We start from the raw sequence: 23,673 nt of genomic DNA, 5'->3' as shown, positions 1-23,673 counted from the left end.
ACACGGTCCTATCGATCGCGTTGAAATTTCGATACAGTATCAGTTTCAATAAGTTTTTAAACAAAATATTCCCAAAAATAATCCGTTTTTAAACTTTCTTCGCTATTAAATATTAATAATAATCCCATTTATCACAAGAATAGAGACATCAAACACCACAGTTAATCGGGAACTTCTTCGCTTTCTTGATTTTTCTGTGCAAACTCAGATTCATCTTTAACCCTAAGTTTTTTTAATTTTCCACTGCAGTGCACTGTTTTCTAAGATTTTCTTAAAACATTTTTAAATTTTTCGATACTAATTTCGATATACTAATTGCAGCCATTCGATAGAAGGACCATCGATGGTTTTGCAGCCCTGGTATTTTCCGTAACGCCGACGGTCACACCGGGCAGTTTTTCCCTGATATTTTGTTGCAAATTTTGTTACAAAAAATATCGATCGCAGATTTTTCCAGTGAGAAAGTGGAACAAAATAAAACGGAAACGGAAAACTCCAGAATAAAGCGAGAAGAAAATGTCCCCAAAAATGTACCCACAAAAAACAAAAAGAAAAACCCGTTCGAATGCCCGTGTGTAATGGAGAGCGACCGATTGCGTGCGTGTGTGTGTGTATGTGCGGTAGAGTGGATACGATACCGTAGAGCGCTGCACTGCAACAAATTAATATAAATAACAGTGCCAAGTGCCGTTGCGTTCGACGGGGTTTGTGAATGTGTTTTCCCGCAAATTGTTGCTGCATATAAATGTTTCCTGCTGCCGCGACGGCATCTAATAGTTTAATTGCTTAAGCGGTCGATTTGCCGCTGCAGAGGAAGGGAGACAGTGGCTATTGTCTGCTAGTGTGTGTGTGTGTGGTTGTGGAGCTGGAGTGGGAGGTGATGTTCAAAGGACCAAAAGGGAATGCCGCTTCCGCAGAGGCTTCGAGGAGGGGAATGCAACAACTGTAACATTGTTTGGCTATTTTGAGTATCCACAAAGTCAAAAATCCGGTGTGTACACACAGATTACTGCGAAGAAACAAGAGAAAACGGGGCGAAAAGAAAACTACGAAAGTGGTTGCTACTGCTGCTGCTCTGGCTCTATGGCTGTGTGTGTGTGATGCGAGAGGAATGCTGTCTATGTATCACGTTTCGCACTGCGTATGTGTGTGCAGTGTTGTATAGTGCATAAATTATGGAATCTGTCTTGATTCTTTGCCATAATCTTTAAACAAAAAGAAAACAGACAGCTTGTGATGTATATGGGTACACCTAGGACCCAATCGATCTGGTTGCATCCCCAACCAGCACCAGCATTCGATAGTGGTGGCTGAGAGAGGCGATGCGATGCAAGATAGAGAGAGCCGCGCATTTAATAAACAGACGCCGCCATGCAAAACACACACTAGTGCGGTAAAACTTGTTTGGACGCTCTCTCTCCCCCTCTCTGGCCTTTGCAAAAAGAGCAAAAGCCGCTATTCTCTGTTGCTCTGTTCGTGCGTATGTGTGAGAGTGTTTGACAAATCTTCTTTAGCTGCTGCTGCTTCTCGCTACTCGCTGCTCACACAACTACTTCGAAGCAGTGGCAGTGGCAGCAGCAAGCAGAGCCAGCGACAGAGGCAAAGCTAGGCGAGCAAAATTTCCATTGTGTGTGGCAGAGCAGAAGCAGCAGCGCCGCGCAGCCATCAGCAGCAGCAGCCAACGGAACACGGTTGGTTTCGGGTCGGTCCCGCAGTCGGTCTAAAATTTTCTGACTCGTCATTTGTGTTGTGTGTTGTGCGAAACGCCAGCAAAAGGCGATTGCAAAGAGAGAGATGTGCGGTGTGGTGCACATATACGTTAAACGTTGAGTAATAATATTATAAATAATGTGTATTTCAAAATCGCACTGCTGTTTTTTTGTCGGTATTTAGTGCAAAACTGTGTACAAAAAAGTGCCAAGCAGTACGTAGTCCCCTGTCTTTGCTGCTGCTGCTCTGTAAGAGTGTGGTGTGTGTGTGTATTACTCATCTGCCTGCTGCTGCTCACCCTCTCTCGCCCCCTACTCCTTAAGCAGCCACAAATATTTACCGTATTCGAGAAATGCAAAGCGGCGATCGAAAAATCGAAATACCGAAAAAGTGTATACACAAAGTGCAGTGGAGGGAAGAGCAGAGCAGACAAATGGCGACGCATTTAAAGAGTTATGGATGGATGGTTGGGTGGTCTAACAGGGTGGGAGGTGGTGCAGGCAGCCAGAAGCCATGCATATGAGAAATTTTGAAAAAAAAAAAACTTGCCAGGTTTTTTTTTGTAGGTTTTTGTCTACATCAACGATTAACGAAAAACCCAACGACTTTCATCGTCGCGAGTCGTGCGTCGGTGTAAGCGAGTGTGCGAGTGTGTGTGTGACTGTGTTTCTAGAAATATATATGTATGAGACTCGCTCTTTTAGTCGTCACGTCGCCGCTGCCGCCTGCCTTGAAAAAAGTCACGCTCTCAGCACCACCACTCACTCTCTCTCTCACTCTCCCACTGTGAGCAGCAGAGGAATGAATGGGCAGACTAGCGAGAGAACGAACTGAACATTCGTCGTCGTCCACCCTTGTAATTGCCGTGTATCTGTGTGTCTCGACTCTCCCGGCGAGTGCATGTGTGAGTGAGAACGAACCGCAGCAGCAGCAGCCACAGTAGCAACAAATAAGCAGCAGCCAAAAGCCAAAATCAAAAACAATAAGAAAAGAAAAAGCACAAATTATTGTTCATTATTGTAGGGGGTGTGTATGTGTGAGTGTGTGTCGAGTGTGTGGTATGGATGCAGTGTAGAGTGGAATACAACGGTAGATATGGGTGCGTGGAAATCTAATAAACTGTTTTTATCTTCCAGAAACGTGCTGCAGTGTGTGTGTGTGTCATTGCCAAAGCAACAACGTTAACGTTTACGTTTAAATAAATAAATTGTGAAAGAAAAGCAGAGAACGAGAGTAAAATATAATAAAATATTTCACCAAAAAAGCAACAAATACAAAATAAACGCGAATCAACAGCAATAACAACATAAAAGAGGAGGAGGAGAAGGAGTAAAGGAGAAGAAGAAGAAGCAGTAAACCGTTCACTTTGTGTATCTCTGTGCGTCCCTGTCTCTCTTACAGTTTGTGTGTTCGTCTCTACGTTCGTGTTCGTGTTCGTATCTGTGTGTTCGTCCGCCAGTGCCTCTATGTGTAGCTGTGTATGTGTGCAGTGTATTCTGTCGCAGCAGAATCAATAAAAAAGTAAAAAGTATACAAATTCAAACCGCAAATGTGCAAAATACCAGAGAGACGACAGTAGTAATCCATTACAAAATAAAACACACATTTGAGAAAATGAGGTGCTGCTGCCGTGGAAACAAGAAAAGCCAAGAACTATGACGCATCAAAACCATCAGACGAACGGCGCTAGTTTGGAGGACTGCCATACAAACTTTTATGCCCTGGTAAGTACCCATTTGCCCCACTGTGTGAGGGAAAGATCTAGGTCAGTGCGAATTGTAGGGCCGTAGGAGCGGGTATGGTAGGGTAGGGAACCCAGAACCACCCACACGGCGAGTGTTACGATCGTTTGACAACACTGCTGTCAATGCAGCAGGAGCTTGGTCAGTTAGCGCGTATGTGTGTGCGTTAAGGGAAATTAGTTGCAAGAGGAGCGTGGGAGAAGGAAGTAGCTGCTGAAGAAGAGAGCGTGAGAAGGAAGTAGAAGCTTCTGTTGAGAGAGTGTGTGTGTGTGGGAAAAGGAAGTGTTGCTGCTGTCTGCTGCTGCTTCTGCGAAGGAATAGACACACGAGAGACAACTGCCCATAACAGGTTCTCCGAGCAACAGAGGCAGCGACTGCGACTAGTTTGTTGGCCCCGCGATTGCTGCTGCCGCTTTTCTCTTTTTTTTTTGTTTCTTTAATGAATATCCCCCCGCAATCCACCGAAAGGCGAAAAGAGAAGCGGAACGGAACGGACAACAAACGGTGACGACGTCGACGACAGTGCGTACAAGTCAACGTGCTCCACTCGCCGTTGCTATCTCTCCCCCGCCGCTGCCGCCGTCGATGCCCTAAAGAGACTCGACGCCAGCGAAATAACGAAACAATAACAAACGCGCCAAACTTTCTCTGAGAGAGAAAGAGAGCAACGAACGAGAGAGATGGCCATAGATAGAGGGAGAGAGAGAGAGTGAACGAGCAGAAATCAGTTTGAACTTGAGAGGCACGCGCGCGTGAACAAACACAAGCAAAAAAATATGTCGTGATAACAGCAGGAGAGCAGAGCAGCATGTTCGCTCTCACCTATACACTTACATTGACAGAGAGGGAGGGAGGCCAAGACTGAGAGAGCGCATGAATATTGCAAAGAGGTGTATGGGCAGACGCTGACGTAGACATCGGGCAGAAACCTACATACAACTGTTGTTGGGGGCTCTGCCCCGAGACAATGTTCGGTGGGGGGATGGAATGGGAATCGCGAAAGAATCGCCGCGTACAAGTTCCTATGGTCAAAATGCGATAGCGCTCGCCCCAAAAATAAAAGCCAATAAATAAAAGAACAAAACGAAAACGAAGCAAGAAAGCAGCGAGTGGCAGCACCAGCAGGCAGCAGGCAGGCAGACAGACGAAATGAGAGCGAAAATGAAAACACAGAAATGCAAAAAGAAAAACGAAGCAGCAAGAAATCGGAAGAATGTGGAACATTTTTCGGTGGGCCGACGAGAGAGCCACAGCCACGATGAGCGAAGCAGTGTATCTCTGGCCGAGCAGTAGGTGCGGCGGGGAGGATGGGATGGGGGCCGGCTCGTTCCGTTTCATTCGTGGTTTGGGGGAATACCTTTCGGTTGCTACTCTGTGTGTGTGTGTATGTTTTTGTCCGTCCACTTGTCTGTGTCTGTGAGCGGTGCAGTTATTTATTTTGGCTCTATCTCGCTTGTGCACCCACTGCCTGTCCGTCCCATTGATTTGTGTACTGCTTGCAGCAGCAGGCGCGACCGCCGCCAAGCAGAGGAATCTGAATTCAAGCAGGCTTGCTAGCAACTTGTTTCCAGGCAAAGACCCAACAGACAAAAAAACTCTCAGCGGAAGCCGCCAATGACGACCCCAAGCCGAGACTTGGCCAGGCCCAAGCCACTAGCTTCCCATCCCCGCCTTCCCCTTTCCTGTCCTTCTTCTTCTTCTCGTTGCTCAAGTTTTTCTTGTCTTGCCTCTGACTATGCCTCTGCTGTGGCTCTCTGCTCTTTTTTTTCGTGCTTTTGTTTTGAGTTTCGAGCAGATTCGAGCTTCGCTTTGGTCGTTTTCTTCTTTTGTTGCCGTTGGGGCCGCCGCCACCGCCGCCGCCAAGTGCAACGCCGTGGAATTTGTGTGTATGTGCCGATCTGCGCCGCTGTGCAACACTGGTTAAGCGAGCATTGGTGGGGCAGACCTGAGACTATGGGATGAGCGTTTCAATTGCAAACAGGAAATAATGCCCTTGGGGAAACCGTACTTTGAAACCCACAGGTCAAAATACTTTAAAGTTTACAAGGGACTTATTCTAAATTATTAAAGAGGGAAAATATCCATAAATTGTTGACTTAATTTAATATTTTCATTTGTAATGAAAGTACTTACACAGCAAACAGGCCAAACGTGTGAACAGTGCGTTGCAATCTGGAATAATACAAGAAAATATGAATTATTTAGTTGGACTTTGAAAGAAAATGTATAATTTGAAGTTAACTAAGTTAGATTAAGAAAAGCTCGATTGTATTTCGAGTTATTGTGAAATTCCTAAAACATTTCCAAGGGATTATTATTTTTAGAATTATTTACTTTACAATTTTTCCGTACCAAGAAGTCACCCATAAAACATTCCAATTCCCTTTCATGACATTTTACACGAACTTTATGTGATCGAAATTTGCTTGCTACGCTGAGACGTTTAATTATATTATCTCCCCCCCTCTGAAAGTTGCGTTGCAGCTGCAATAATAAAGCTGAATATGAGATTTGTAACATAAACCATAGAGAAGAAATGGAGGTAGGGTCGGAAAGAGGCAGGCCAGACCGCTATAGATAATGACAAATTTCTGTGTAGATTTGCAATATTACACCATTTGTTTGCATTTCGATTGGGCTTATCAATAGCAACAAGAACCGTCGCGCCTTCTGAAGCAATAGTTAAGGAAGCTTGACGAATCGATAGTGCGACGATAATTAATCAAAAAATATTTACTCTTCCTTTCAGACTGATTTATGTGGAATAAAATGGCGGAAGTTCGTCAATGGGGAAAGGCCGAATGCGTCGAGCGAGCCGTTGGCCGATCCCATACTTCGCTCCTACTCGCGATGCATCCAGGCGGACATGCTGTGTGTGTGGCGCCGGGTGCAGTCCCACAAGCCGGACAACACCGATCCGAATGCCTTAACCTTTGAGATTACCACATCGACCAAGGTCCACCCGCCCCTATCGCTGGCCGCCGCCAAGGAGCTGTGGATATTCTGGTACGGGGAGGAGCCCGATCTCAGTGACCTGGTCGACGCCGAATTGCTGAGAGTAGCTGGTACGTTAATAAAAAGAGAATATAGCATATCGAATAAATGTTTAAAATATATGGTTTTGTGGAGGTTTGCATTGGGATCCCCTTTTTAGATGCATTCTGTTCATTCTCCTTCTCGCTCTCTCGCACACACACACACGTTCATGCGATGATGAATTGAATAAAAAGCTTCAAGGCCGCATCGCATGCACCGCAGCAGAGGCAGCAGCAATGCATTGGTGTGTGTGTGTTTGTGTGACTCGGAATGAGAAAACTCAAAACATTCAAAACACACAGAAATACACACACATATACAAACACACGCGAGATATTTTCGATTGCCGCAGATGATTATTGTTCTCCTTTCGACGTCACTCACATGGTGGCGAGTTTGGCGTTGCCGTTGGCGTCGACGTCAGCGTCTGTCAGCAATAGAAACAAACGTCAATCGTAGGCGGTCGTCCCTCTTACACCCACTCATCCACTCACACCCCTTCCAGCCAAGACAAAGACGAGTGAAACGTCACCTGTCACTTGCAGTATTTTTGCGGTGGTCTCTCGCTCTCTTTCTTTTGCCAACTCTCTATCCATTCTCTTGTCCACTCTTACGCTCTCTGGCGTAACTATGCAAAACGGCTCACTGGCTCTCGCTCTCTACATGTGGGCGGACTGGGAGGGTTTTGGTTCTGTACACACGAACATCATGGCAGCTGGCCTTCGGGGAGTGCGCGCGGCCATCATTCGGCACCATTCTTATCAGCTATTGCGTGTGGCTACTATTTATTCAATATTTTTGCTGCTATTGCCACCATTATCTCTGACCACAAAAAACTGTGGTGGGGCTCGGAATTGGGTTTTGTTTTCTGTCTGTCCATTTGTCTGACGCTGGGGCTGTGGGACTATGGCAAATTCCATTACCAGGTACCCCCAGAACCAGAACAGAACGTAACGCCGTAATCTGTGTACCTTGTCCGACTACGTCATTCTGGCGCGTCTCATTTACGTTTACCGTTAACCTGGCTCTCTGGCTGCGACGTCGGGTCGGCGTCGTCTGCGTTCTGCCCTGGCCTCTGTCCGCTGCCTTGAGTTGAATGCACGCGACGTCGCTGCTCTGCCTGTCCCGTCTCTCGCTGATGAAATTATTGCTGCAGCCGCGTCGCCGTCGCTGTCGCTGCCTTTGTTTTTTGTGCTTTTGTCATTGTCGCCTGCTTCTCGTAATGACAAGGACATTGACTAATTGCATTGACATGACTTTGTCTCGCTCCTGCTGTTCCCGTTCACCCCTTGAGTTTGCTTGAGTGCGTGTTCGTGTGTGTGTGTGAGTGCACACGAGTGTGTGTGCGAAATTTCATTTTCTTTTTATAGCCTTTTACTTTGCGGCCGCCACCGGACTGCCATAAACAACAAAACGGGCCGAAGCACGCATGAAAACGGTCTCACTTCGCTGTGTGCGTGAGAGAGTTTGTATTGTGTGCGTGTGAATGAAATTGTGACAGAAAGCGTGAGACGTGAGAGAGGGAGATGAGAGCGAGCGTCCCAATGCTGTTACTGTTGCTGTGGGTAGTAAGTAAAGTAGCGCTGCTTTCAAGCTACCTATGTGAAAAATGGCAACGCCGCAAATCTCAGCGCACACAGGCACAGTGGGATTCAAATGTGAAAGAAAGAAATAGTTTAACACGTTATGAAAACGCATTTACTGTACTTTAATGCGAATTCAAATGGTATCTACTGCATAAACCTCCATTCATGGGAAATCGAAGCATTCTTTTACGCAGTGCCTTGGCCACATTCCCAGCCAATCATCCCACTGTGTGTGTGCGTCGCAGGGCTTTGCTTTTTATAGGTCTCTTCTGTCGTGTGGAGCTGCCGCTTACAAAGCCGACGACGTCATTACAGTCTTGCCGACGTAGACACGCCTACGCATCTCAGTGGTAGAGGCGCTGCCTACAATCTCTCTGACTCCCCGCCCGCCCAGCTCCCCACCACCAATACTTGTTGTCATTGTATTTGTTGTTGTTGTTGCATTCCTCATAGCATGTTTTTTTACCTTAAACAGCTGTCACTTGGTTCTGTCTCTCGTTGAGTGTTCGTGTGTGTGTGTGTGCTCCACAATTGGAGCCAACAATTACGTGGCTCTCTCTCTCTTATTCTCTCTGCCTTTGACTGAGAGAGGCTGTCGCGCTCTCTTGAGAGCTTAAACTGGTTTGGAAGCAAGCTTTAATTACACTGCGCTTTCTTGTTGTTGCAAAGTTTTGCATTCGTGTGGTGGAGGTTCTTCTACCTGCTTTTTGTGTATTTGATTGTGTCTTTGTTTTTGCCTTTTCGCATACTAAACAATTTTCATAATGCGCGCGCGGTTCTCGCAGCGGTGGCGGCGGCAGATTATTGACCTTGATTTCAACATTTGTTGCTGCACGCAAATGCCAGTCCCGTCCGTCCCCGTTCTGCCCCGCCCGATCTCTCCTAACATTTCCCCCGTCAATTAAACATAACGGCTGTTGTGTGACATTCCATCCACCTGTAATTGAGTGAGAGGATTCGCGAGTGGGTTGGAGTGGGGGTTTTGTTAACCTAAAATACCATTATTGTTGTTTTTTTCAAACCACAAACAACAAACAGGACGGCAAGAGAGAGTAAGAGCGCCCAGCTAGCGGCACTTAAGCTACAAACATTTCTCGCTCTCTCGCTTCCTTACTCTCCAACCACCAAATCATCGTTTGCTTGGCAGCATATACATTTGCTCTCCCACTCTCCCGCAAAGACACTCGCTATAGTTTTCACTCTCTTTTCTCTCCGCGTTGGAGCGTCGCTCTCTGAGCGAGTCTTTCGACAGCAACATGTGCACAAACCACACGTGCTAAAAAAAATACACCCACACACACAGGCATATAATGCGAGAGATATGTATATATGCGGAATTTGCATTGAGCCGACGTCGTCGGTTCGTTGCTTCGATTCCATTCCCCCGATTCCTGTTACAGCCGAAGATGCGTCGGCTGCAGCAGCTGTGTTTAAGAGGGAGTGTGAGCGGAGGGATGGTTTTGCAGACGAAGCCGGACTTTCCGTTGTCGTCTGTAAAGTTAGAGAGAGGGAGGGAGGGAGCAGTAGTGTCTGGGTGGACTTGTTGTTGCGTTTGGCTTTTTTGTGTGTGTTTTTATTTTTTGTTTGTCGTCCCGTTTTGTTCCATTTCGTTTCGTTTCGTTTGCTTGTTTGCCGAGACCCGAAGCAGAAGTAGTGGCTGAGAGAGGCTGCACTGCTTTGCGTGCTGTGCTGCCTACCCTTGTGGGCTTTTTGGGCGAGCTTTGAACTTTTGCCGTTTTGGCCGAATGGAGATGGTGTGACCTCACAGCCGAGCCGAGTGCCGGCTTTGGGCGGCTGCTGGCCTGGCTGGCTGGCTGGCTGGCTGGTTGGTTGGTTGGTTGGTTGGTTGCGAGCTGACTGGCGGGCGGAGGGAGGCAACAGGCAAACGGCCAACAGTTACACTTTTTCGCCAGACTCTCTTACGCACACAAACACACAACACTCACACAAACATAATCGTACATTGCCCTCTCGCCTCTGTATGGCTCAGCGTGTGTGTTGGGCCTGTGTGTGAGCTTTAGCCAAGCAAAAAAAAACCCTACGCTGATATCATTGAAAGAAGAGTATACCCACTGGCACAAGCAATATGCACACAAACACGACTACCAATGCAAACAAATATTGTAATCCGCAAAAGGCGGTGACGCAGGGGCTTGTAAAAGCAGCAACAAAAGCAGTAGTCGTTGCCGTGTAGCCACTTAGAAGCAAAACGAATAGGGAAAGACGCTACGCCACACTGTAAATCTGCCCAAGTCGGCGCCGCTGCCTGGCAGTGCTGCATTTGTGTTTTATTTTCTGTTGCCTCTTACTCGCTGCTCTCCACACTATTTGTTTGATGTACTCGCACTCTATCTCTCTCAATTTTGTTGCGTTTTGTTATTTATAATGTTGTTTACCTTTACGTAATTATCTTTGGGGCAGCAGACGCAAGCAGTGCACGCTCCTTGTAAGCGCCAGCAGAGGTGTGTGTTTGCGTGTGTGTATGTGTGTGTGTAGGTGGTTCCTCTCTCCCACTCTCTTGGCTTGCAGGCATCGTGACTTGAGAGATGCTTGGAATTTTCCCAAAAATGTCTTTGCGCTCTCTCGGTCGGTGTTTGTGTTGCTTCCCCCCGTCCTGCTGCATTCAATCTTTTGTTTCAATTGTTTGCACTTCCGCCTTGTATTCATTCTCAATGTTTCTTTCCATCCTTCTGTAATCTTTTTCGAGTGATTTGAACCTCCTCCCTCCTTCCCTGTCGTTTTCTGCCTTTCTCCCCTCTTTGCACTATTTCTCTTCCTTTTTTTCATTTTTATACTTCCTCCTTCCCATTCAAGTGTTTGAGTGTTTTCTCTTGTTATTCTCACGTTTCTCTCTCACATAAATGTTGCATTTACATATTTCCTCTGTTCCGTTGCCTCTGCTGCTTCTTCTTCTTATGTATCCAGTTCCCTCTCTCTTGCTGCCTCTCCCTTCTCTCTCACACGCTCAGCCTATTTGTCATGTTGCGGCTCGAACAACAAAAACAATGAAAAACCAAACAATAACAAAAATAAATTGCCTCAAAAGTGTTTTTCGAGGCGTGCGTTGCGTCGTTGACTTCTTTACAGCAAGCGCGAGAGAGAGAGGAGATGATAGAGAGAAGCAACTAGCGAGAGAGAGCGAGCGCGAGATTCTATGATTGTTTTGCGTTGTTCGCTGTTGTTTTTCTTTGCTTTGCGAGTCTTTTTTTGGGTAATTTTCCACAAGTTACACTGGAATAAAACCAAAAGAAATATTTCCAAGTTTCCCGATACCCCGGAATGATATCATCCCTCGAGTATTTTTCGAGCTGGCCTCCCTACCTCCCCTTGCCGTTGGTATTACCGTTACCGTTAGCATTCCACCAACCACTCAGCATCCACATGGAATCCAACAAGCTAATTACACCTCTCGTGTTTTCTCTTGCAGCCAATCAAGCGCTTTGGAATGGCACCTGGAAGGGCGCACTCACGTACGAGTGCCGTTCGCTGCTCTTCAAAGCGCTGCACAATCTGATGGAAAGGTAAGTGGAGGATCGAATGGGAGAGAGTGAGAGATGATAGGCAAGATCTAACAATTCCCTTTACAGATTTGTGCTCACCAAGGACATTGTACGCTTTGGCAAATGGTTTGTGCAGCCCTGCACGTCGAGCGATCGTCTCTTTGGACGCAGGTGAGTGCCGTCGTTCCACTTGGAAGCTTTCCATTTTCCATTTTGGATGCAGGGCCTCAACGATGTCAACGCTTGAAGCCTTAGCCGTTGCACATTCCCCTCTCATCCGAGAGCAATGATCTCAGGAACTCTGTGCTGTGGCAGCCCAGTCTGTGCCACTGCATCGTTCTCCCTGCAACATTCTGACTGTACGTCCTCTCTGGGATGTCCATGGCTAATCCTTTCTCTGCCTTTTTCTTGCAGCTCCCAGCATCTGTCCTTCTCCTTCACGTTCTTCGTGCACGGCGACACGGTGTGCGCCTCCATCGACCTGCGCGAGCATCCCGCCGTTCGACCCCTGACCAAGGAGCATCTGGCCGAGGCGGCAGCAGCCTTTGCCGCAGCCAGCGCCAGTAGTCAGTCGGGCTCGGGTGCGGGTTCGGGCACGGGTTCCAACTCTGGTGCGGGACCTGGGCAGAATCAGACACCGGATTCGAATGGAGCCAGCGGAACGGAACCAAATGAGGGAACCGAGGCAAAGGCCGCGCCACCGGCGCATGCGCGCAAGGTGATGCTGGCCCCCTTTGGCATTGCGGCCATTCTCACGGGCAATAGCTACAAGGCCAACGACCCTGTGGCCGAGAAGATCCTGGAGGACTGGGCCTCGTTCTTCCCGCAGTGCAATAAGGACAACACGGATGTGCCGCCCGTCGTGGAGGTGGTGTCGGGTGAGTGTTTGCTCTCTGGCATTGTCTGGAACTGGAACTTATTCTGCTTTTTACTCCCATTATCCTCGCAGGTGGCCATAAGATGTACCACCCTACGAATTACGTACTAGTCACGGATCTGGACGACATGGAGCACCTGGAATTCGCAGAGCTGCAGCGGGTCAGTGCGGGGGTAGGGTCCGGGGCCGAGGCAGCTGTCCTCTCCTCGCTCTCCTGTCCTCCAGCTGCGCCACCCGGTGCTGCCTGCCAGGCCAAGGACGGCGCTGCCTCGCGCAAGGCTGTGCCCCAGGCCGTCAGCGCTTTGGAGCGCCTCTCCTTCCAGCCCTACTACGACCAACGCCCGACATCGGGCTTCTCCTTCAACACCCACAATACTCATATACCTGCCGCGGCGGCTGTGGAGATGCCGGAGCGTGCGTGGCAGGACTGCATCATGAATACGCTTCATGTGGATGCAGCGGCAGCGGCGGCGACAACAGGATCTTCAGCGTCTGCGGCAGCGGGCGTGCCGGATGAGGATGAGCAGAACAAGCCACCGGCGGACTCCAAGCAGTTGGTGCAGCAGCAGATCCAGCAGCAGCAGCAACAGCAGCGCCAGAAGCTGTGGAACTTTGTGGATCCCATGCAGAAGGCACCCTGTATATGCACCAAGTAAGTCCAATGCGATCCACAGAGAGAGCGCCGCACACAGCAAGCAGTTTAACAAGCAGTTTGAAATGTGAAATGTAGAGTGGGAGGGGGGTGGGAAGTGACTCTCGCCTCGCTCTCTATTACTTTTACTCTTACTCCTACTCCTGTACCTCTTTCCCCTCTCTCTCTATCTCTATATATAAATATATTTTTAAATCTCTCTCGTATGCCCTGCAACGGAGCGCCCCCAACGTTACGTTCCGTTACGCTCCCGCTTTGATGGCATGCCTTTTACCCCCACCCCCTTAGCAAGCAGTGCGATCGCGATAGTTAACTGTTACTTCTTTTTTTTGTCGATATATATCTATATTCTATATGCATGCGATAGGCGGTAGAAACCCCCAGCCCAAAGTTTTTCTTTTTTGGAATTTTTGTTTTTTGTTGTACCTAAAAATCACACAGCAGACAGCTTTTGGTCGCGTACCAGGGGGAAAACAGGGCAGAAAGTTCTCAGTGAAAACCCAAAACAAAAGTGTGTCTAAAACCTAAAAAAAAAACCAAACAACTTTCAGCGCCCAATGCAGCAGCAGCAAGCGTCAGCAGCAGCAGCAGCAACAATCTCTTCTCTCTCAGCAGCCGCTGGGCTCTCCGGCACTACGTGCTGCCGTAGCGGCTGGCAGCTCCAAGTCATCCTTCCAGCATCATTACCAACAGCAGCAACAGCAGCGACCGGGAACACCAGCCGCGGCAGCGGCAGCAGCAGCAGCCGCCTTGGCAGCAGCAGCAACGCATCATTCCAACAGCAACAACAACATCACAACCTCTTCTTCTTCTGCTTCCAACACCAACACCAACACAACCAACAACAATAACACCCTAAACTCGAATTCAAATTCCAACTCTTCCTCTGCCCCAAGGCGCCACAATGTGCCGTTCCACAAGCGTTTACTCCATACGCTGACGCAGTCGTCGTCGTCGTCCTCCTCCACGGCCAGGTACAAGGCGGCACCAATAGACACCAATACACCAAAAGCAAGGTTTGTGTTGTTGCTGTGTGTGTGTGTGTGTGTGCGAGCGAGCGAGTGTGTGTGTGTGGAGAGCCAGTGCTGGCTAGCGTTTTTAGTAACTGCTATAAACTGCTTCTCCTCCTCTTCCGTTCTACTTCTCTCTAACCGCCACTCTCTACTCTCTGTCTTCCCTTCTGTCTATCTCTCTGTCTCTGTCTCTCTCTGTCTCTCACACACAACACGCTCCGCTCTGTTAAATCCTAAACTCATTTTTTTTATATTGTTTTTCTTTTGTTTGTTGGTTGGTTGCAAGATTTGAGCATTATTTTTCCACCCACCTCCTCCCCACTTTTGCTGCCTATTTAATAATTAACAAATCAAAAACACACACATACACACACGACACACATATACAACAACAACACGAATCATTCGCCATTTTACAATAACAAAACAATTCCTAGTTCTAGTTTCTTCTCACATTTCAATTTTTTTCGGTTCGGTGAATGGTATTTTGCAACACTAAAAAACAATCGACAAAAGGACAGTGTAAACATTTTTTAAAACAGAGCTTGACAGTGTAAACACTGCTTGACAACACACTTAAGGAGGGTGGTGTCATCATTCCATTCCGGTGAATGGTTTTTCCCAACACTAAAAACAAACGACAAAAAGAAAGTGCCAAAGAAAGAAAAACTGCTTGACAGTGTAAACACTGCTTGACAACACAAAAGCAACGGGTGGTGTCATCATTCCATTCCGGTGAATGGCATTTCGCAACACTTGACAGCCATAATCAACACTGTTTTTGATCAACTCATGAAAGATCTGTGGCTGATGATGTGATGGGGGTTTAATTTGTAGGGTAGCTACATCTCTTCCGCCACCTGCATAACTTAGTGTTGGAAAACATTTTTTTTTGTTTTTAGTGGTTTTGGTTTCTGCATGACATCTCGCAGCATCCTTCCCGCCCACCTAGCTGCATTTAGCATTGACTGATTTTTCTTTTATGGTTTTTTGCTGTAAATAATACTTAATATAATCCTAGACATTTTTGGTTACCCCCTAACCGCCCTGGATGTGGTTTTTTTAGTTTTTAAAACTTTGTTTTTTGGGGTGTTAATTCCTGCTGAATTGCTCCCCCCCTAAGTGCCTATTTACTCTTCATTAATCAATAGTTAAACGTAGTTTGAGCATTGTATATAACTCCCCACAACCCGCTAAAGGCGGCAACAGCTAGCACTGCTAATCAAACTCCAACTCTTCTCTTTCTCCCCCGACAGACACCTGTGCAGCACGCCGCATGGTACACCGCATGGCGGCGCTTCCACGTACTCACGCAACTCCCTTGGCGGCGATTCATCGTTGCCAGTGGCCTCCGTGGGTTCACCTGCGACGCCAGCGCCCTCACCACATCCGAACTCGGCGCATTCGCAGCCAACATCCGTGCCGCCCGCAGAGCAAGTGAGTGTGGCACACCTCTCCCTCACCCTTTTGGCTGTCATACTAATCCCCAATCTGCCCCAACAGCTTCTCAACATGAGCCCACATGCGCCCACGTCCGTTTCGAATCTACAGCAGCCGCCGACGCCCATTGACCATCTGCTGGACAAGAACACGCCAGCGCCAACGCCCACGGATCAGCATGACAACAAGAGCATCACCGCCTCGCCGTATGTACATCAGACGCCCAGCGTGGAGCCGCCCTCCTACACGGATCATGCGGCGGGTGGTGCGACATCGCAATCGGTGAGCGGCCCAGGCAGCGTGCCGCCCCAGCAGCAGCAGCAACAGCAGCAGCCAGCAACGCCCACAGCGGGCGGAACGGCGAGCGGTGCGAATGCATCAGCCACAGGGCAGGCAGGAGCACCAACAGGCGGAGCTGCCTCGACAACGACGACGACGACGCAGTGCGGCACCATAAGCGTGAAGAAACTGGAGATGCAGCAGCAGGCACCGGCCGCACTGCAGATACCCATCAAGCCAGAGCCCGGCTCGGTGCGGGGCAACACAGTGCAGACCGCGGCGGAAGCCATCAACAATCTGCTGAGTCTGTACAAGCCGCCAAAGCTGCAGCTCAAGGATCCGGACAGGTTCTACGACGATGAGTGGCTCAAGGAGGTCATCTATGACTTTCGATTCCAGGAGAACTGGTGAGTGGAGAGATCCTCTGATGCCCAGAAACATTTCTTAAACATTTGCATTTTCCATTCCCTCAGGGACTACCTGCCCGTGAAGCGGCCAAAGCTGGAGGAGACGTCCAAGCAGCGAAGGCCGCGTTATGCCAAGAACCTCTACGAGGGTCACACGCACGTCAAGCCGCTGATGCCCTCACCCGGAGCGGTCTATGGCTCGCAGCTGCTCTCCCTCGATGTGCAGGCAGCGGCCAGCGGTGGCGCAGGCGGAGGAGCAACAGGCAGCAGCAGCGGTGGCCTCGTGGGCATTGCCAACAGCAGCACGGCCAACGGCAGCGATGCAGAGGCCGAGGGCAGCAGCTTCTTCCATGGACTGGACATCAAAACGGAGCCGGGACTGCATTCGCCGTCGTGCAAGGAGACGAAGTCATCGTCGGGTGGGACTACAGGCGCCAGCAGCGGCGGCGGAGGGAATCTCTTTACCGCCGAAGGCCTTAATCCATCGCTTAACGATCTCGAGCAGCTGTTCGAGACGAGCTCGAATGATGAGTGCAGCAGCGTGCAGATCCATACGCCGCCCGACTCCAATAATCCGTCAAACGGCGGCTGCAGCGCCGTGACCAACACCATCGACGAGCTGAAGCGAAGCACAGCGGTGGCCAGTGCCGTGGTGGCAGCCGCAGCAGCAGCCGCAGCTGTGGCCAGCTCCGGGGCGGGCAATATCCAAGCGGAGGATCTCACCAAAATGTTTCCCACGCCGCCGTCGCACGAGCAGCAGCATCCGAACTCGAGTCCCTGCCAGACGGATGTGGTGATGACGGATCTCAGTGTGGACACCAGCAGTATTATGGCAGCAGCGGCGGCAGCAGCAGCAGCTCCACCCATACAGGTGCCAGCGGCGGTGATTGCTGCCGCTGCAGCGGTTGCCTCTGCCTCTGCCTCTGTGACGACGACAACGGTGGTGGCAGGCGCTACTGCTGTGCCCACCACACAGCCGAGCCTGAAGCAGCTCAAGCAGGAGTACAACGTGGAGCTGGGCAGCCCACTGGAGGAGCCCATCGATGACTGGAACTATGTGTACCAGCCGCCGCAGCAGGAGAAGTTTGTCGGCTCCTCACGCTATGCGCCGCTCACGAATCTGCCCAGCCAGACGCTGCCGAGCATCGCCATGCCCGCCAATTGCTACTACAAGCCCACCTGGAGCACCCACAAGTCGCGTGCGGCAACGCTGGCTAAGGCGGCAGCTGCACAGCAGCAGCAGCACCAGAAGAATCAGGCGCTGCAGCAGCGCATACAGCTGCATCAGCAGAAGCTGCAGCAGCAGCAGCACCAACATCAGCAGCAGCAGCAGGCGGCGGCGGCCAGTCATGCGCACCAGAAGCACCAGCAGCTGCACGAACTGTTGTCGGCGGCGCCGCGGACACCGCAGACGGCCATGCCCTCACCCTCCACCGTGCCACAGCCGCTGAGCAGTGGCGGCAGTCAGTTGTTGCTCAACCAATTGAACTGTCCACAGGCGCCGCCCGGCAGCTCCATGCAGCAGCTGATGCAGCGGGCGGGCATGTCTCCATTATCACCAGGACCCGGCGTGGTGCCATTTCCACGCAGCAGTCCCATGCTGCGGCAGACGCCCACGCATCCACCGCCCCCGTACCCATACGATTTGGGTGTGGCCAGTCCGGCAACGTCCACGTCCTCGTATCTGAATCGTCAACTCAACTCGCAGGAGGCGCAGCAGCATCCGCACACGCCACAGAGCGTGCATCACATGCAGACGGGCATGCATGGCGGAGGCATGGGAGGAGGAGGACCAGGAGCGGCTGGAGCTGGCCACCATCACATGGGTCACATGATGCCCTACACTGGCGATGCGGGCATTGCCAGTGGTCCAGCATCAGCGGTGGCTGTGCCCTCCGGCCTGCTGCAGGAGCTGCCCGAAGTCAACTCGGTGCTGGTCAACATTCTGCTCTACGACACGGCGCTGAATGTCTTCCGCGATCACAACTTTGACAGCAGCAGCGTTTGTGTGTGCAACGCGGACACCCAGAAGATTGGCAACATTCGTGGCGCCGACTCCGGGGTGTACGTGCCCCTGCCCGGTGTCAGCTTCAATCCGTTTCCTGCACATTCCGCTGGTGTGGCGGCCACGGCCGGCCAGAGGCTGCTCAACGGGCCCAGCTCCTCGTCCTCATCGGCTGCCTCGTTTGGCGGTGGCTTGAGGATGATCAGTGCCTTTGGAGGTTCGCCCGCCTCCACGTCGATGCCCGGAGCTGGCTCTGGGCACGGCCACGGGCCCAATGGTGGCTCCAATTCCTCCTCCTGCACGCCACCCAGCAGCAATCCGCACATCACCGGCTACGTGGACGACGATCCCGTGGAGTGCACCTGCGGCTTCAGCGCTGTCGTCAATCGGCGGCTCTCCCATCGCGCTGGTCTCTTCTACGAGGATGAGGTGGAGATCACAGGCATAGCCGATGATCCGGGAAGGAATAAGCAGCCCTCGCTGCTCAGCCTCATCCAAAGTTTGTCCCGCAAGAACCAAATCAAGGCGGGCGACACGAGCACCTCCTCCGCGCTGGAGAAGATCACGGGCGGAGCGACGACAGCGGCGGCGGGTGGCGCCGGGCAGCTGGAACATCTTGCCCATGCCATCTTTGATCTGCTGCTGGACCAATGCTCCATCATTCAGACCTCCAGCAGCTCTGTGCATCGCGCCCTGCAGTCCCACCGTCGACGTATGTCCCGCCAGCGACGTCTCTTCGGCACTGGCGGCGCCCCAGCCGCCTCGATGGCCTCCATTGCCAATGTGCTGGAGTTTATGGATGCCCACGATGTGGTCAGCCTGGCGCTGGAGCAGGCGCGCATGGCCTTCGAGCATCAGCGCATGGACAACATGTTGGAATTCCATGGAAACTCAAGCCAGCAGCTCACCGCCTTCCACGCCCATCCGCCCGCGCTGCGGCAGAAGCTGTCGATCCTCGGCAGTGGGCGCCTCACGGTGCACAAGTGGCCGTATCTCCCGGTGGGTTTCACGCGCAGCAACAAGGAAATTGTCCGCACCATGAACTCCATTCAGCCGATGCTGCAGAACGCCTTCCACTGCAAGTCGCGCGGCGGTGCTGCGGGCTCCAAGGATGCCAGCTCCTACAACACAGTCAGTGGACCGCTGACATGGCGCCAGTTCCATCGCCTGGCGGGTCGTGCCTCCGGGCAGTGCGAACCCCAGCCCATACCCTCGGTGGTGGTGGGTTACGAGAAGGACTGGATATCGGTGGCCCCGCACTCGATCCACTACTGGGACAAGTTCCTGCTGGAGCCGTACTCCTACGCGCGGGATGTCGTCTACGTGGTGGTGTGTCCGGACAACGAGCATGTGGCTGGTTGCACGCGCAGCTACTTCCGTGAGCTGAGCAGCACCTACGAGATGTGCAAGCTGGGCAGACACACGCCCATACGCGGCTGGGAGGGCATCCTGCAGGTGGCCGCCAGTCGCAATGTGCCGCCAGAGCGGGAGCAAACGCCGTTGGACGATTGGCTGCGTACCCTCGATCATCCGCTTGCCGAGCAAATCCGTCGCTATGCGGTGGCTTTCCTGCACCAACTGGCTCCTTATCTCAGTCGCGTGCCCAACGACAAGACGCTGCTCAATCCATCCGATGGCAGTGGCACTGGCAGCGGTGGAGTTAACTCTACCAAAGGCGGACACCATTCTGGCACCGGCTCTGGCACGGATCCACTGCACAGCGATCCCATCAAGCAGGAGCCAGGCACGGAAACGCCACTGCCTGCCGCGCCCACGCTGGACAGCAACAGCAGCGGAGGCAACGGCAACAACAACCAGCAGCAGGATAGCAAGGATGGGGTCAAGGGAGCCGCTGGTGGCGACACCAAGCCCGCGCTCATACTGGGCGACCCGCTGGGCGTGGGCGAGACCCTAGAGGACATCAATCCAGCTGCCATTGTGCTGTATGTCGTGAATCCCTTCACCTTCGCCTCGGACAGCTGCGAACTGGAACGTCTCGCTCTCATTGCGCTCCTCCGCTGCTATGCGGAGCTGCTGAAGGCCGTGCCAGACTCGGTGCGCGCTCAGATGAACATCCAAATCATATCCCTAGAGGCAGTGATGGAGCTGGGGCCGTGCGGCAATCGCAAACGCTTCTCGGACGAAATCAAGTGCCTGGCGCTGAACATCTTCTCACAGTGTCGCCGGCATTTGGTGCACGCGCAGTCGGTGAAGAGTCTGACGGGCTTTGGCACAGCCGCCAACATGGAGGCGTTCCTCAAGACCAAGGACGAACCCAACCGAAGAGCCTACAAGATGTACACAGCGCCCTTTGTGCTGGCGCCCATGTACGAGCGGACGGACAAGACGGACTTCTCGCGCTCAGCGGGCAGCATGCATGGCCAGAACGAGCATCGCTACTCCGTGATGTACTGCAACTATTGCCTGAGCGAAGACCAAGCCTGGCTGCTGGCCACTGTCACGGACGAACGCGGCGAGCTGCTCGAGAAGGTGTGCATCAATATCGATGTGCCGAATCGTGCACGACGCCGCAAGGCGCCCGCACGCTTTGTCGCGCTCAAGAAGCTGATGGACTTTGTCATGGGCATCATCTCGCAGACGTCGCAAATGTGGCGGCTGGTCATTGGACGCATCGGTCGCATCGGACACAGCGAGCTCAAGTCGTGGAGCTATTTGCTGAGCAAGCAGCAGCTGCAGAAGGCATCCAAGCAGTTCAAAGACATGTGCAAGCAGTGCACCCTGATGTATCCGCCAACCATACTGAGCGCGTGTTTGGTCACACTCGAACCGGATGCCAAGCTGCGCGTTATGCCCGATCAGTTTACGCCCGATGAACGCTTCTCGCAGATCTCCATGCAGAATCCACTCTCCACGCCACAGGATGTGACTTGTACGCACATTCTGGTCTTTCCCACGAGTGCTGTCTGTGCGGTAAGTGCTTCGATTCGAGATTTAACTTTGATATTTGTTGCTAATATTTGTTATATTTTCCGTGTGCAGCCCTTTACCCGCCAGTTCCAGAACGAGCCACAGGTGGATGATGATTTTCTCACCTTTGAAGAGGAGGGAAATGAAGACTTTAGCGATGCAGACATTGGGGAACTCTTCTGGGGAGACAGTAAGTCGTTGCTCCTGCCTATAAGCTGCACATACTAATCACAATTTATCCCCTCTTTGCAGCACACATGGATCGAGTGTCGAATCATGGCAGTCCAGGGCGCATGGAGGACAATCGCAGCTGGCAGAGCGCTGGTGGCAACAATTTCAAATGCACCCCGCCACAGGAAGTGGAAGAGGTAAGCCATAAGCCAAACTCTAACACCAGAACAATCTCTAAAATACCCTCTTTAATCCCTTTACAGGTGGGTTCCCTCAATCAGCAGCCCATATCCGTGGGCTATATGGTCTCAACGGCGCCAACGGGCCGCATGCCCGCCTGGTTTTGGTCCGCCTGTCCGCACTTGGAGGAGGTGTGCCCCGTCTTCCTGAAAACCGCACTCCATCTGCATGTGCCGAACATACAGATAGCCGATGATATTCTCAACTCAACGAATGCCCATCAGTCGGCGAATGATCATCCGCTGGACTCGAGTCTGACGGCGGATGTGCTACGCTTTGTACTGGAGGGTTACAATGCCCTCTCCTGGCTGGCCCTCGATTCCAACACACACGATCGCCTCTCCTGCCTGCCCATCAATGTGCAGACACTAATGGATCTGTACTATCTGACGGCAGCTATAGCCTAAGAAGGGAAAGACACCCCGAAAGACATCAAATTCTCTTCAAATCTTCAATCAAACGCAGTCGCATGCTTCCGTTTTGCTATACTTCCACTAGCTATACATATTCCGTATAATCCACAACAACAACTCCAACAACAAAAACTCCAACTCCAACAAACCACAACAACTAAGTAAAAGCAAACAACAATTAAGCAATTAACAAAGAATGAAAGTTAACAGAAATCAAACACCAAGAAAGCAGCGGAACAACAAGCCGCAACAACCATTAGCCTTAGATGAAAATTAGAAGATGGGAAACAAAAAATGTTGAAGCAAAACCAAGCAACAGCAACGCACAGATTACTTAGCCTTACTTAACCGGAGAGCCTTGTAAACACACAGAAAGGGAGAGACATAAAGCAGCAGCAGAGTATAGGAAAGGAGAGTAGCGAGAGAGAGAGTAGAGAGAGAGTTTGGTTTACCCATAAGTCTTGAACAGCAACAGCATTACTATTTATTAACAAAACTATTTGAGAATTTGTCAAGTGTAAAGTTTAAAGTGTAGAAGGAGTGTCTGTCGTCTGTCGATTTGCAAAGATTGTTTGTTTTTTAACACCTATATTATTTTTTATACATATACATAGGCCTGGGCGTTCGACTAGTGTTTAATATTTATAAATATACAAGAAGGAACAGACGAGTAGGCGGCAAAGGCAGAGGAGAGGAGCAAACAACAACCACAACAACAACACACACACGTAGGCATATATTATACATACAAACACATAGAGCATATACAATACGCAAAAAAGGACAAGAGAGGAGCGAGTATCGGAGGAGCGAGTAGCGAGTAGCGAGGAGAAGCGAGCATGTCTAGGCATTAAGTAAAAAGTTTGTACATATTTACAACCGAAAGCAGCAACAAAGCAAACAAAACGTAAAGAAAAAAGTGTAATTATACAAATATTAGGATTAGTTTACAACAAATTGGATAGCTGATGGTGGAGAGTGCGAGCAGTCGTTTAAGTCTAATTAAATTAAATTAAACTAAATTAATAAATTGTGTAAATTTTTGTGCAAAGTGAGCATTAGTTTAAATTTAAATTATACAACAAACAAAAAAGAGAAACATCCAAAACAAAAACCCCCAAACCCCAAAAAGAAAAACCAGAAACATATATAAACGGTATACTGTACAATTCGCATACATATATATAAAACACTATATATTATATATATAAACTATATATATCTGGACGCCAAGCGCAGATCGGTAGAGGAGACAGAGCGAGAGATCGTTTGAGTAGAGTTAGCAAGGATGAGCGTTAGGATCAGTTTATTGTAAAGAAATTCATTTTGTGTATTCTGTTTTCGTCTTGTATTCGTTGTATTCTTTTTGTACTATATTCGTGTAATCCCCTAGGGTGATTTTTGTACTCCCCCCCCCCCATGCATACCCCCTAGCCCACCACCCCCACTCACATAGCCAATTGTCAAATAATGAAAAATACTTAAACGAAAATGTGTACAAATTAATATATAATGCCTGTAACAAAAAGGATAGCTTTCTACAACAACACCAACACTCACCAACAACAACAACAACAACACACCACAAAATTGATTTTGCACGTTGAAACGATTTTCGCTAGGCTTAGGTTTAAAAGTAATGAGAAAAAAAAACAAAACAAAAAACATAAACAA

The 23,673-nt window shown here is 50.3% G+C and overlaps 1 protein-coding gene and 1 non-coding gene across 6 annotated transcripts; both read left to right on the top strand.

The window, feature by feature from the left end:
* The first annotated feature begins 365 nt into the window (after window positions 1–365).
* Window positions 366–23,642, top strand: LOC117895736 (mediator of RNA polymerase II transcription subunit 13). Of its 5 annotated transcripts, XM_034803600.1 has the most exons (15): window positions 366–530; window positions 2,847–3,062; window positions 3,276–3,434; window positions 6,202–6,517; window positions 11,502–11,595; window positions 11,662–11,745; window positions 11,989–12,452; window positions 12,524–13,103; window positions 13,655–14,119; window positions 15,373–15,553; window positions 15,620–16,242; window positions 16,309–21,178; window positions 21,248–21,365; window positions 21,428–21,543; window positions 21,610–23,642. In XM_034803600.1, exons 3-15 carry the CDS (start codon window positions 3,366–3,368, stop codon window positions 21,991–21,993), a joined length of 8,364 nt encoding a protein of 2,787 aa, XP_034659491.1. In that variant the 5' UTR covers window positions 366–530; window positions 2,847–3,062; window positions 3,276–3,365; the 3' UTR covers window positions 21,994–23,642. The 5 variants fall into 5 exon arrangements, with proteins under 5 accessions (XP_034659491.1, XP_034659487.1, XP_034659492.1 ...); XM_034803596.1 differs by having other exon boundaries at window positions 2,847–3,434; XM_034803599.1 differs by lacking the exon at window positions 366–530 and adding an exon at window positions 1,705–1,825 and having other exon boundaries at window positions 2,847–3,434.
* Window positions 11,787–11,928, top strand: LOC117895918. Its single transcript, XR_004648991.1, has one exon.
* Window positions 23,643–23,673: the final 31 nt, after the last annotated feature.

This window comes from Drosophila subobscura, chromosome J (assembly GCF_008121235.1).
Source record: "Drosophila subobscura isolate 14011-0131.10 chromosome J, UCBerk_Dsub_1.0, whole genome shotgun sequence".
Classification (NCBI taxonomy): domain Eukaryota; kingdom Metazoa; phylum Arthropoda; class Insecta; order Diptera; family Drosophilidae; genus Drosophila; species Drosophila subobscura.
The sequence above is the reverse complement of the archived record's forward strand: the minus strand, read 5'-3'. Positions and strand labels throughout refer to the sequence as shown.